Here is a 15115-nt window from a genome sequence, read left to right as displayed (position 1 = left end):
CCCCCTGCTGCGCCAAAGCTCTTCCGCTTACGCCAAAGCTCAACACGTAACATTGAGTGACATTTTAATAAACACGAAACTAATAAAGATTTCGGTTACGACGCTTGGGAAAAAATTGATAATGAGCAGATCTGTGTCACATTATTCAAGATCTTCCTTGTGCTGCCCCCAAGCCCTCTCTGCCAGTGGAAACCCAGTGGCGGAGAGAGAGGTTCAGAAGGAAAACGCAACGCTGCCCTCGGATTCCCTCCACCCAGCCACCCCCCGCCCCACGCAAACGACACACAGATGCAAGAGCACCGTCCGTCGTGTCACCGTCGTCCCCCCCCCCCCGATGTTGCCACAAAGCAGCCGCTCGGTAGAAATGATGGCAGCCATTCAGGGGTTAAGAGAGGCAGCGAACCCCCAGCTAATGAGCAAGTGTGCGGCAGGCTGTTGTAAGATAAATGGAACTCTCTGCGCTTCTGCTGGAGTCAGCATGAACCGCGGCCCTGCGGCTTGTTTGTGGCAAATGGAGTGCGCAAAATATCAAAGGGCAGTGATCCAGAAGACGACCGGCTTTGACAAATTTTAAATTGGCCAGAAAGAAAAACCGGCACAAAAAAAAAAGGAAAAAAATATGAGAGAGGGAGAAATTATGCAATTCGCTGTGTCCTACAATCTAGGCTCATCCTGCTTTTGAACAGCATTAGTGGGTGGGGGAGAATCACCACCACCACCGATGGCCCGACATTGAGAGCAATTATGAGCCATCTAAGCAAGACACTTATCAGCAACCAAAGCTTTTAATGCACACTCTCCCATTCTCTCTGGATGGTGGAGAAGGGGCTCCGCCTATGGTGTCACTGGTGGTGTTTTGCACAGAAATTATTAGCTTGTTTCTTTGGTGGGGGGAGATTGGCGTCAATAGATTTTTTTATATAAAAACAAAACGCACACAAACAAACCATGCTCTTTTAAAAAAGGGCAGGGGGAGAAATTTGAAGCATCTTTTAATGGTAGTAAAAAGTGCTCTTTTTGGTTTTGTGTTGATACCTCCGGAAGGCTGAGTGCAAACCAGGGTGAGAAGAAGAGATTCAGGGGACGTTAACAGGAGCTGAATCAAAAATGGGGATTCAGGGTGTGAGTTCAGCACATCTGATGCTCTGGTCGGGAGGAGTCATGTGTTAAAAATAATGTTCTCATCAGTCCCCACCCTTGTGCTCGGACACATCCAGCCCCTACGAAGAAAGGGCAAACTGTTCCTGGTTTGCCGTACCACAAAACGCTTTCAGACACAGCTTCAGGGTTCAGTGCAAAGCAGCCCAGCTGCAATGTTTGTGGGTTTTAAACCAAGCAGCCTAAATGCAACCTCCATACAGATATGGCACCAACATGCAGTAAGGTATTTTTTAAAAAAGTCAGAAGAATGTAAGGGCACAAATAAGAGCTCTGCTGGATCAGACCCATGGCCCTCCAAGTCTAACATCCTGTTCTCACAGTGGCCACCAAGATGTCTGTGGGAAAGCCAAACACTGGACCTGAGCACAGGAGAACTCTCCTCTCCTGTGGTTTCCAGCAACTGGTATTCAGAATCATTTTTGCTTCTGACTGTGGAGTAAGAACATAGCCCTCTCCTCCACGAATTTGTCCAATCCTCTTTTAAAGCCACGCAAGTTGGTAGACATCACTGCCTCCTGGGGAAGCAAGTTCCATAAACTACGTGCTGCACAAAAAAGTACTTTCTTTTATCTGTCCCGAATTTCCCAACCTTCAGCTCCGTTGGATGAGTTCTAGTGCAATGAAAGAGGGAGGAAAAACTCCACTTTCTCCATGCCATGGAACATCTAATAAACGCTTATCATGTCACCTCTCACCCCTTTTCTCTGAACTGATACACTTTATTGAGTAGAGAAAGCACTGTATAAATCCCAAATATTACTACTGTGTCCAGGTCCAGCACTCCTCCAACCACCTGCCTCATTTCCCCTAATGGACCAGCCTCCACTGTAAATTAATGCAGGAACCGTAACTGCAGCCTCCAATTGTTTCCAAAAAATCTACACACCTGGCCTTAGACAGGCCTTTCCAGACAACACACTCCCTCCTAAATGCTTTCTTGTTCTCTGCCTTACAACCTGAGGAATAAGGAGTGGAAAAACACCACCGAACACACCTTCAGCCCCCCACCCCCCATGATTCTGACAGGCAAAAGCCTCAAAATGGCTTCCCCAACAGAAGGGGAAAGTGGATGCATTTCTTAGAAACTAGCTGGACATGTTTTTATTTGCACATGAGCAACCCCACCAACACTCACCAAGTCGTTCTGCCAGACGCACATAGATGGGATCCACACGCCTCATTGTCTTCACCAAATCTTTCTTTCGGAACTTGATTTCCACTGTGCCTTCGGGCTCCAGAACCCCTCCTCTGAAGAAAGGGGGTGGGGGAAATAAAAAGGAGTATGTTCTCAAAGAGGCTACTCCATTCAAGGCTGAGTGCCTCTAGACTGGGAGGTGCCCCTCAGTGGGGAAGACCCTTCTCCCCCACAGCAAGCAGATTCAAACCTCATGAAAAAGAGGGGAACTCTAGCACTAAATCATATATTAGACTAGGATTTATTTGAGTGTGGCATCCGCCCTGGGGGAGGAAGCGCTTCATAGCAAAAAAAATCCCCAGACCATGCATTCCTTTGCATTGTTCAAATTGCCAGACAAGGCTTATTGGCAGTTTTATGCCTTAAAAGCAGCCTTCCCGGACATGGTGCCCTCCTGACATTCTGGACCACAATGGGCCGTGCCAACAGGGGCTGATGGGAGTTGTAGTCTGCTCCATAAGCCACACCTCTTGTCCCTATTTCACACCCTTCCAGAGCGGAATCTCAGATGCAGAGCCCAAATGCAGGCCTCTCTGTACAGTGGTACCTCGGGTTACATACGCTTCAGGTTACAGACTCTGCTAACCCAGAAATATTACCTCGGGTTAAGAACTTTGCTTCAGGATGAGAACAGAAATCGTGCTCTGGCGGTACGGCAGCAGCAGGAGGCCCCATTAGCTAAAGTGGTGCTTCAGATTAAGAACAGTTTCAGGTTAAGAACGGACCTCCAGAACGAATTAAGTACTTAACCCGAGGTACCACTGTATGGCCCTAAAACTCTCTCCAGGCCACACCTTTCCCCTAGCCACACCCCTTCTCCCCAGGCCACGCCCCTCACTGCTGCAGTCAGGTGGACTTGAATGGGTCTGTCTCTGTACACGGCAGCTTCTGACAGGTTGTTGGGACTCTCAACTTCATGATGATGAGATCTGGGCATCCCTCAGCTAGTTGGGCGTTTGCATCTCTGAGGCAGGCAAGCTGGGATGGAAGGAGGTGCGAGACTGAAGCAATTACCTGCTTTCCCGATCTGCGTACATCTCCATGTGCCGGGGGTTAATGGTGGGGTCGATCACCACCCAAGAGCCTCCTCTCAGCTCCGCTTGGGGCGGGATGTAAACAAGGACAGGCTGCCTGTACTCCCGCAAACCATCCACGATGTAGGCCCCGAATTTCAACACCTGGTCGTACATGTCTGCACAGGGAGGGGAAAGGACACAGGTGTAAGAATCCTTCAAACAGGAAGTAAGGCTGCACACAGAGCCCACCACGGTTAACTCATGGAATTCACAGCTTCAGCTTGAGGTGACGTGGCCACACGCCATTTATCTCCGATGGCTTGTTTTCACTATTTAATGGTTAAGGCAGATAGATCCATGGCTGCTAGCCGCATGGGCCAAACAGAACCTCCACATTCAGGGGCAGTCAGACTGCATGACGGCAGCCTTTGCTGACCTTGCACTGTGCTTGCTGAGAGCTGCTGTCCAAAACATCTAGAGGGTGTTTTTCCTGGCTACCTCATTGTTTTGCTTGTAGTACACAGGAGTGGCTGATCTATTAAGGCAGGCATGGCCAAACTTGGCCCTCCAGATGTTTTGGGACTACAACTCCCATCATCCCTAGCGAACTGACCAGTGGTCAGAGATGGTGGGATTTGTAGTCCCAAAACACCTGGAGGGTCAAGTTTGGCCATGCCTGTATTAGGGTGAATGGGGCTCCGGCCCACCAGTCCCAGTTTGCCCTCAAACAGCTTCCACCTGGCCCTGCCTGGCAGCTCCCTCCTCCTCCATCTCAGTGTTGCCCCTTGTAGAACTGAGAAGTGGGGAGGCGGAGGAAGGGGACAAATCTAGAACTAGTTGGCTCTATCTACCGTTGGCTCTGGCTCCCCCTACTGTTGACCTCCCCGCCTGACACCCCCTACCAGACACTTTTGTGGGTTCATTTACAAGGTGGTTGTAATCTAATATTCCTGGTTATCTTGAGAAGTGAGAAATAGTTTTTTTTAAAAGACTGCACCCCAGAAGGATTCCCAAGGATTGCTCAAATGTGTTCTTAAACCGATGTTCAGGTGAACGGAACACTAAAAAATAAATAAATGCTAGCAGCAAAGAGGGGAAACTTTTTTTAAGGGGGAGTGAATGTCATCTCTGGGTGAAAAAGAAAAGATCATTTTTTTAAAAATAAATATATATATAAGGGGAATGACAAATTTATTGCTAATTAAACAATCACTTTATTATGTAGTGCTAGCAATAAACCACTTGAAGCTCCTTTCAGCTAATTCCAATGTTAAGAAAATAATTGCTCAATTCAAATTATTTTAACCAAATTAATTCTTTAGGAGACATTTTTTAGTAGTGCTACATAATAAAATAATTGTGTAATTAGCCTGGCATTTTTCACTCCTGCCATGAGCGTATATTTTAACTCGGTAGAAGGAGGCTGCCCAAATGGGGAAGACTGCACTCCCTCCCTCTCTCTCTTTCTCATTTGCATGGAGACGGAGATTTTTTTAAAAAAGAGAGAGAGAGAGAGAGAGAGAGAGAGAGAGAGAGAGAGAGAGAGAAAAGGGAGACGGGCCAGGAATGAATCAAAGGGAGCTTCCTGAAAGTAGCTATTTTTGCATGGAATTCAATTGCAGACTGGCAAGTCCAGGCTGCATTAATTTATACCACCACCACCACCCTCTCTCTTTAAAAAATAACTAGATTTGTTTTCCTAATGTGATGGATGAACCAGATCATTGTTTTTGGTGAGCATAGTGTTCTGCAACCTTCCTACAGACCACATGAATGGATATTCTCTACTGCCACCTGAGAACCTCTGCAGTGGGCAGTACTGAGTTAAATGTACCAAAGGTCTGACTTGCCTCCTAGGTACATTTTTGCTTGTGTTCCACAGTCCCTCCATTGCCCTCTGTTAAGCTAACAGGCAAAGGCAAAGGCTGCATTGAGAGAAGTGGGTTTTGGACAGAGATCTGACGAAAGTAAAGGACTGTGCTACTGGAGAAGAAGTCCCTAGTATAGCTGGGCGGACTTACTGAAGGGGACACAAGCTTATTTAAGAGCAGGGATGGGGAACCTGTGGCCCTCCAGATATCATTTGACTCTAACTTCCACCAACCCCAGCCAACAGGGAGTTGTGATCCAACATCTGGAGGGCCACAGGTTAGAGGAAGAGCAGTAAATGTCATGTTATGTTACGTCCAGGGACGTAGGAAGCACACTATTGGACATCTGGCTCAGTATCGTCTACCCTGACTGGCAGAAGCAGCTCTTCGGGGCTTCAGAAAGGGGTTCCCCTCCAGCTTTATCTGGGGGTGGTGGGTGCTGAACCTGGGGGGTCTCTGCATGCGAAGCAGGGGCTCTAACCAAAACAGAAGCAGAGATAGTTGGTCCCTTCTCTCCGGTGGGCTGGGAAAGCATTTTCAGTTTTGACACAATGACCTCAGAACATTCTGCCACCGACAGAAAACCCTTCAAACCGTCCGGCGCAAAGTTAAAAGTCTAATTTCCCAGGCCACCGGAACAACCTTATAGGTTTGCACTGGCAAACACAGGCATCTGGAATTTTTCTCTGCTCAGGTAACTGCACTTTCTCTCTCTCTCTCCCCACCTGCTCTCTGACTCTGTCCATCAATTCTGGGCAACACTCAAAGCTCGAATCATCCTTAGCAGTTTGGATGGAGCTTCAGAGTAAAAATGACAACACACACACACACACACACACACACCAAGCAATAGACCCATTGCGTACATATAAAAAGAGTCTCCTAAATCCATTACGCTCAGGTTCTGCCGCGATATAAACATGCAGGTAATCAGAGTTTGTTGTAGTTGTTTTTAAAGGTCTTTTCATTATTATTTTTTTCATTCTGGTCAAAGTCTCTGGTAACCGTTTCCCCTTTTTATTGTTATTTATAGCCTGTCCCAGGGGGTGGGGGTGGGTAAAATAATAAGTATAACATGAAAAACCAACCGAGAGCGACCCCGTAGCGCTACCAGCAAGGCGGTTTAATATCTTTGGGATTTGCATCCTATCAACCGCTATTCACGCTGAGCCCAAGACCCCGGTGCTAATTTCGAGTAAATTTCACGCTTGATGTCTCGCTGTTGTGGGTCACTGGCGGTTCGTCTAAATAAACTCCTTCCCTCCATCTAAATATTCAAGGCGTCCTCTTCCTTCTTTTTTTTTTAAAGAGGAAATAATAATTTAATTTTTGCATTATGTTGAATAGCCTCACGGCTAGACGGAGCTCATTCGGCAAAAAGAAACCTTTCCCACTCTCGATATGCCTTTATTTATCATACAGAATTTTTGTTTATATATACATATATGGATATAAATATATGCGCAAAAGCCAGTATGTTTGGGGACACGTGTGCGTGCGTGCAACGGCTTAAATTAGACCTCCTAGGCCGACTTGTAAAGAGTCCCCCCCCTCCTCCTCTACTAATGTCAATTCTCAACATGGCAAGAGCGATCTCTAATCTTTTCCTACTCATTACACACAATTTTGGAGTCATTTTACCCACGGCGCAGCCAAATCTTAGCGGAGTGTGTGTATATATGCATGTATTTGTGTGTTCTTAGGCGCACCGAGGGGTGGTATAATTGTTTATTTTCACTCTCTGCTTAATCCTCTGCTCCCCTCCAGCTCCCGCCTCCCCCTACCGCCCAACATGGAAACCAAAATTGCAAGCGTTTCTCTTAAGGAGTGTGGGAAGATTGACAACAGATGCTCCCTTAACTTGCTCCCTGGGTTCCTCTATCTGCTGACACTGGATAATGTCCAAGGTGATCGCCCTTTAAAGAAGCTTCTTCTCTGGAATACATGTTCCTCCCCACAGTGGAAGCTGGTCCATGAGGACAAATAGGGCACTGCCCCACCAGCCTCTGTGTACCCTTGGCTAGCATCCACTTGCCTGCCTGCTGACTTAAAACCAGCCCAGAGGTGGCCCTTGCCATCAACTTCCTCTTCCTCATTGTCAGTTTTGCCCTTGTAGAATGCGGCAGGGAGGAGGATGTGGGGGAAACGAGAATTAGTCAATTTCACCTACCGTTGGGTTCCCTGCCGTCCACCCCACCAATCCCAATGGGCAAAAGCAACCACTGGCTGAAAAAACCCCCACCCATTTTTAAACAACAACAACAACAATAATAACCTTTCATTCCTCCAGAGAAGCCTCTCCAGTTTGCAAAGACCATCAGCGGCAGCCCTTCCCGGTTGAAATCCTTTATTGCTTGAGCCGTCTTGAAGGCTGAGTCAGGAAACCACACCTGGCCAGCCTGCTGGATAATCTGTTGCAAGGTGAGTGAGAGGAAATGGTTTGCAGGTGAGTACAAGCACCGACTGCAAGGCAGCATTAGCAGCAGCAGCAGCGAAAGCTGCCAGTACAAAACCAAAACCGATTAACTGCAGGAGATTAAGGTTACTTTAGTCCTTACACAGGGGGCTGCACTCAGAGCAGACTCGTGGAAATGGAACGGACCCATGGTGGTCCTGTCCGCTCATGTCAATGGGTCTGCTCAGAGCTTGATGAATCCTGGATACAGCCCCAGCGGAAACACCACAAAAGCTATTTGAAGACTTGCTGGGTCATCAAGGAAAACCTGTCAGGGCATCGGGGTTGCAAAAATAGGCAGGGCATGCAGCAAAATGGGAGAGGTGTGGTGGGTCTCTGTGTGTGCAACCCATGGAGACCCACTGCATATACACCCCTCCTTTCGTGTGAGTGAAGGATGGAGGAGTGAACTCCCTACAAATGTTGCGCTGGAGAACCTCAGTGGCTCTACAGATGTTGTTGGCCTACATCTCACATAACTCCCATCACCCCTGGGTCTAGCTAGGGCTGATGGGAGTTGGTATCTATCAGCTGGAGGATTACAGACATCCCCCAGAGCTATATCACTTCAAAGGGATATGCTTCGGATGCATGCGGGCATGTGAGTCACCCCAAGGACAGATTTCAAGACAGGTCTTGTTGCAGAATTAACTGAGAAGTTAAGCAGTCCTTCCCATTCTACTAACACAGAGCTCTGTGTAACTTAGAGGCTTGTGTGCACTGTAGCCCATTGCCTCCAAAGTTTGTCCCATTTTTATTCATTTATTGCCTTTATATCCCACCTTTTCCTCCAAGATCCCCACAATAACCCTGTTAAGGTAGGTTAGGCTGAGAGGCAGTGACTGGGCCCAAGGTCGCCCACTCAGCTTCATGCCCAGGTGGGGATTTGAACCCTGGCCTCTCAGGTCCTAGTCTGACATGTTCAACCACTAAGGTAAAAGGTAAAGGTACCCCTGCCCGTACGGGCCAGTCTTGCCAGACTCTAGGGTTGTGCGCCCATCTCACTCAAGAGGCCGGGGGCCAGCGCTGTCCGGAGACACTTCCAGGTCACGTGGCCAGCGTGACATCGCTGCTCTGGCGAGCCAGAGCCGCACATGGAAACGGCGTTTACCTTCCCGCTTGTAAGCGGTCCCTATTTATCTACTTGCACCCGGGAGTGCTTTCGAACTGCTAGGTTGGCAGGCGCTGGGACCGAACGACGGGAGCGCACCCCGCCGCAGGGATTCGAACCGCTGACCTTTCGATTGGCAAGCCCTAGGCGCTGAGGCTTTTACCCACAGCGCCACCTGCGTCCCATGTTCAACCACTACACCATGCTAGATCTAGTCGGAATCACCTTGTCACTTTTCATACCCATTTGCAAAGAACGAAACAGACACATTTTCACCACCCTCAACAACGACTGCCCTCAGCAGCATAGCTTGCATCGCATCCCCTAAGGACCCATGCCATGTTTTAGGAGCTAAAAAACCTACCTTGGCTTCTGAGTCCAGGTTTGCAGGGTCTGCAGGAATGGTCAGCTCCACTGTCCGGGTTTCAACCGCAACCACTCCAACAGGTATTCCACCCAGCCTGGTAACAAACGACAAAATGCACAATTGTGTTTGTGCAACTTTACATTTTTAAAAACAAATTAAGTTGGATCCTGATCCAAAGTGGGATGGACCGGGTGAGAGAGGGGGTTAAACCCTTTCCTCCTGTGCAGTTTTTCCAACTGAAAATCCCTCAAACCCAAGGAAGAGACAGCAGCAGCTGCTGCTTGTGGGGTTTTGTTCTTTTTGTTTTGTTGGGGAAAATTGATTTTTTTTTTAAAGACAGGGCAGGGGGAGAACCCTCACATACCCAGCCCCAAATCTATAGAGCACTGCCATCAATTTTAGAATTAAATATATGCAAAGTGATCAGGCATTTAGAATATTGCCTCGCCTTGGCCTTCAGTCTTTTAGTCACTTTGATGCATCATATATAGACATCCTTTCCCTCTAAACCACAGATGGGGCTTAAGTTGAGCAAGAAAGCCAGAGAAGTACATACGAGGCAGAAAATTCTCTCTTGCAGATATTACTGAGCTTTCACCAAACACCCTCCCAATCCTCCATACAGGCAAGGAAAAATGCATTATTTGCATTCAAGGACATATTCCACCCAGGCAAAAATATTAAAGGAAGGGATGAAGCAAGGGCAGTGAAGACTGTGGCCAGGGGACTGGCCTATGGAAGAGTCCTGAGGCCACACAGAGAGGCTTGGAGGGCCACATTTGGCCCCTGCGCTTGAGGTTACCCACCCCAACTTACTGTATTGACAAGTTTAGCTGTGACCTAGATATCAGAAACCAGTTTTAATTTCATATCCGTCTGGAAAACTCACAGCAGGGCCTTAAACAAGCCCCCCGCCCCAATCTGCAGTACGGAGATAATTATACTGAGCTCCCTTGCAGGGCTGTTGTAGAAATGACAACAAAATAATGTACCTTTAAGTGCTTTGAACATGCAAAATTCTCCACAAATGTCAAATGTCAAACAACGACTTACCTGGCTCTGCCAACCACAACTGTCTGAGCCCACGGCTGCATGATCTCCGAAAAGGAGCCGTAGTCAAAGAATCCAGAGAGCCACTGGCCCTTCTGAGCTACAAAGAAAGGCAGGGGAGGAAAAACCATCAAGAGGAGTGGAAGTGAGCGCGCGTTGTCCCGAGTCTTGCGAAGCGGATTATAAATATGCAGATAAATAAACATAATTAAAAGCAAAGCACAAGACAATGCATACAAATTGCATATCTTCTCAGATGAATTATAACGTTTTCTTGCATCTGATGAAGTGGACTCTCAAGTGCAGGTAAAGGTTATGCCGCAATAAATGTGCTGTATCTTTTAAGGTGCCACGTACTGCACCTTTGTCGTCATTTTCAAAATGCTTTAGGGTTGCAGCCTGCAAAGTCATCTCATTTGCACAAGGACTTCTCCCTTTCCTCTGTGTGCCCCTCAAATCTGTCCTGGGAGTTCCCTCAACCCTCCAGAGCAGACTTGGCAGAGGGGGACAGAGGGGTGGGGCACATGGGGGAGAAAAGGAAATTGTGTTACGCAAATGGAAGTCATGGAGGGAATGAGATTTAAGCCTGCCTTGCTCTAGCCCAGTGTTTCTCAACCTGTGGGTCCCCAGTTGTTGTCGGACTACAACTCCCATCATTCCTAGCCAGCATGACCAGTGGTCAGGGATGATGGGAGATGTAGTCCAACAACATCTGGGGACCCACAGGTTGAGAACTGCTGCGGGTCTAGCCAAAGGGAAGGAATGACAAAGAGATCTGCCAAGCCAACCAAGGAAGTCTCATTGAAGCAACAAGCCAAAGAGGGGCAGCTGATACCCCCTGGACTATGTATAAATTGAAGCATGTTCAGTTTTCTCCGGAGACAGGCAACTCTGCTGTAGCTACACCAGTGTGGTGCAGTGGTGAGAGCGTCACACTAGGACCTGGCAGACCAGAGTTCAAATCCCCACATGGTCATGACACTCATTTGGGTCAGTCTCCATCTTGAGGCCTATCCTATCTCACAGGAGTGTTGTGAGAAGTGTTTGTAGGAAGGGGGGTTATTCGTTCGTTTTTGTTTCATATTCGGTATTCTCATTTTGTATGTTTCTGTTGTGAACCGCACCGGGTTCTTCAGGTGGAGGGTGGCATATGTATTTAATAAACAAAATAATAATAACAACCCTGCACACTGTCTTGAGAAACTTGGAGGAAAAGTGGGATACAAATGCATTAATAGAGAAAAAAAGGAGGCCACCTTTAACCTTGCCATCAATACATGGGGAGCCCAATGCAAACTCTGAAAGAGACTTTCTCAGAGAAGTTGCCAATGCCAAGTGAATCTCACCAAAAGTTATATATTAAAGGCTATGAAAATGTCTGCCTGCTGCCAGCCGCCGTGGCTGTCTCTTTAATTTGCTCGTCTGCATAGCGAGGGCCATTTATCAGCAGAAGGCATCATTTACTGTTAAACGATGGGACACAGGGAGCAGAGGGAATTTGCCTTGCTTTTAAATAAATAACTCTACGGGGTGGTTCCTTTCCCCCTTCTCTTTCTCACAAGACAAGGCAAACATTTGTCAGAAAGCAGCCAAGGCATTAAAAGAGGTTGTTCTTCAAGGCTTTCCCCCGGTTTCTAAAATGTATGCACTTTAAATTTCTTTTAAGCCAGGCTATCAGACCGGAATTCTCTCCCCCTCCCCGCCTCCTCCTCCTCTGTTTTGGCAGTAGCGAGACTCAGCCAATTCTTAAAGACATGGACAGATCATTTGGGGAGCTCCCACCTCTTTGTGGCTAAGCATGGGCTTTGGAGACAGAAGGTCCCGGGTTCAACAGGAACGTAACCTGTTCTTGGAAAATACCTACTGAAATTAATGGACCCCAGTTATTCAAATCCATTGATTTCAATGATTCTACTCTGAGCAGGGCTAAAGTTTTTATCACGTGAACTGCCCTGAGATCTACAGATGAGGGGCAGTATACAAATTTAATAATAAACAAACAAACAAACAAACAAATAATAACATTGGATGCAACTATTGAGACAAGCACTTCGCTGATCTTGAATCTCCTGTTTAGAGTGTTATGCTGTTTTAATGGACTAGTTTATTATATATATTGAATGTGGGTGTTGCTTTCAGTTGTTTGTGAACCTCCTTGGTTCAATGTTTCCTACACTGACTGGCAGAGGCTCTCCAGGGTTTCAGACAGGAGTCTTTTCCTCAGCCCAACCTGGAGATGCCCAGGATTGAGCCTGTGACCTTCTGCATGCAAAGCGGATGGTCTGCCACTGAGCTATGGCTCTTCCCCGATATGTTTAGGAGGGATGCAAATAGAGCAAAGTGGGGAAGAGGAACAGGCTTAAAATCAGTGCCAAGAAGACATGGGCTCTAGGCAGGCGTTGCCAGCTTCCATACCACTCTCTTGTGGGGTGGGGAGGAAATCTCCACTGCTCTTAAGCAAGGAGAATTGTGCTTCTTATAAAAGCCTCTTTCCCCCACAGGCTCTCTACAAACGCAGGAGGTGGGGGAGGCCTCTCGTGTTCAGCCTCTTTTGCAACGCTATAATTTTGAACAAGCACTCCTTGCCCTGTAACGCCAAGTGCAAAAGCAATTAAAAAAGTGGAATCCGAGCAAAGCCAACCTCTGCTGACTCCAGCGGGATGGCAAGTGTTTTATCAAGCCCAAACTTGAAATTACTATGTTCTAATGTTCCTTGGCTCCGTGGCCCCCCGCTGTAAAATGTGACCATCCATTTCAAAATTATCTCTCCATCGCCGAGTCCAGAGCTTGATCGTTTCGATTCCGGGCCTCGCATCGGGCGTCAGTTTGAAGAATATCGCGGCGCTATCTCTCCTAATAAACGGCTTTAACTTTTCACCTAGGAGATCTCTCCTTTAAACTTATCGCGGAGAATCATCTGCTTCCCCTTAACGCCTCCACTAAATTAAAAAACTCGAAGTCACTCAATTTGGAACCTGCATGCTTTCGACAAGCCAGATGAATTGCCGGCAAGATGACGGGGTGGGCGGTGGTGCAGGGGGAGGACGGAATATTAGCCAAAAAGAAGTTGCCAAAAAAAGTCCCATTCTAGCCAGCAGATAAGTGCAGCTGCTAAAGGATGGTGCTGCTCAGGAAGACCTGGTTAGAATTTTGCCTCTGCAGTGAAGTATTAGGCGACCTTAGGATAGCTGCCCTCTCCCAGTACCATTATCTGTCATATGGGATAATAATATTGGCCTACTTTATAGGGCTTATGGTGTATGCATTAGCTATATAAATTCAAATAATATTATTATTGTTATTATTAACTACTGCAGCAGCCGCACATGGGACCTGCAATAAATCATTGTTGTGTGGAGTGCTATTCGGGGTTGCAGCCGGCCACACCCTCTCTAATTATACTCCATTCCATCCTCCCTTTCTTCCACCCCTCTCTCAACAGTTAGTCAGCACTCCAGGACCACCGGGTATGCTCAGTCCTCAGTGTCAGGGCTGCCCCAGTCAGGGCTTTCCCTACCCCAAAGTACTTTTGTGCTTCTGCAAACCTTGGGGTGCCCCTAAGCCTGCTGCCAGCTCTCCCTCTTCCAGAGGGATGGTGTCAAATAGTAAGATCACTATTTGTATATAGCAGGGCTGAGGAACCTTTTCCAGCCCTTGGGGGCAACCTCCTAGGGGTGAGATACTAGGGGTGGGCAGGCCAGAAGCAAAGAGTGGGGGTGGGAACAAAGGTAAATTTTGCCTTTGTACAGCAGGCTGGTTTCTGCACATGCTCCCAAGACACTAGAGTCATCAGAGTTCAAGGACAAATAAGAAACACTTGAGGGTGCAAAACAGGGCTGGTGTGGAGCGTGGCCAGGGGAAGAGTCCTCAGAGCCATATAGAGAGGCTTGGAGGGCTGCCTGTGGCCCCTGGGCCTGAGCTTTCTCACTCTTGACATACAGGATTAGCACACAGCAGACAGAACATTGCACTCGGGAGTCGGAGAGGATATCACTTCTAACAGAGGGAGGGTGCCCTATGGCAGCTGAGTTCCTAGATCAAAAGCAACGCAACTTACAAAGCCTCAGCTCCTTTAAAAGTTTGCAGGCTCTGTGCTAAACCTGGGCTGCAGCCTAATGGCAAGTCCTGTAAGCAGCCCTTTTGCAAGGCCCTAGCTCCTTTCCCCCGTCTAGTTAAAGCTATGGTTTTCCCAGTAGTGATATATGGAAGTGAGAGCTGGACCATAAAGAAGACTCCCTGAAAAAGACCCTGATGTTGGGAAAGATTGAGGGCACAAGGAGAAGGGGACGACAGAGGACGAGATGGTTGGACAGTGTTCTCGAAGCTACCAGGATGAGTTTGACCAAACTACGGGAGGCAGTGGAAGACAGAAGTGCCTGGCGTGCTCTGGTCAATGGGGTCACGAAGAGTCGGACACGACTAAACAACAACAACAAGCTCCTTTTCCAGCAAGCTGAGCAGGAGAACTGAACTAGAAGTTCCAAATAGTGTAGAATACTGAAGATTTAAATCTACTGCTAACAGAAAGCAACTGAATGTGATTTTGCTATTAGTGTGTGGATAGATAGAATGATAGATAGATGGTGCAGCGATTAATTATCCCCTCTCCATCATTTCCCAGATAGTTCCTCTTTTCTTTGGAAATTAAAGTACCTGGGTTAGGGCGTCCAGCCAGCATCCAGCGAGGATCATAAGGCGTCTTGGTGGGAACAAAGTCAACGGCTCTATCTATCGGGTCCTTGACGGTGATCATTGGGACTGGGCTGAAAACGCTCTGAAAGGAGGAGAGGGAAAAGTTGGCACGTAAGATTCTTGAAATGCTCATACGTTTGGCCAGTTAGACATTGCAGGAACACAGGAGGGCTTCCTTCTACCACATCCAGCGCTTT

The 15115-nt window shown here is 47.6% G+C and overlaps 1 protein-coding gene across 6 annotated transcripts in view; it reads right to left on the bottom strand.

Moving 5' to 3' along the window:
- Positions 1-15115, bottom strand: part of ACACA (acetyl-CoA carboxylase alpha) — a 193989-nt gene that overhangs the window by 26661 nt on the left and 152213 nt on the right. For all 6 annotated transcript variants that reach the window (XM_077919430.1, XM_077919432.1, XM_077919431.1 and 3 more), the window contains 6 exons: positions 14880-15000; positions 10230-10326; positions 9174-9270; positions 7519-7654; positions 3371-3548; positions 2297-2409 (listed from right to left, as the gene is read on the bottom strand). In XM_077919430.1, the coding sequence (XP_077775556.1) occupies positions 2297-2409; positions 3371-3548; positions 7519-7654; positions 9174-9270; positions 10230-10326; positions 14880-15000 (742 nt within the window). The remainder of the gene's footprint in view (positions 1-2296; positions 2410-3370; positions 3549-7518; positions 7655-9173; positions 9271-10229; positions 10327-14879; positions 15001-15115) is intronic.

This window comes from Podarcis muralis, chromosome 15 (genome assembly GCF_964188315.1).
Source record: "Podarcis muralis chromosome 15, rPodMur119.hap1.1, whole genome shotgun sequence".
Classification (NCBI taxonomy): Eukaryota; Metazoa; Chordata; class Lepidosauria; order Squamata; family Lacertidae; genus Podarcis; species Podarcis muralis.
The sequence above is the reverse complement of the archived record's forward strand: the minus strand, read 5'-3'. Positions and strand labels throughout refer to the sequence as shown.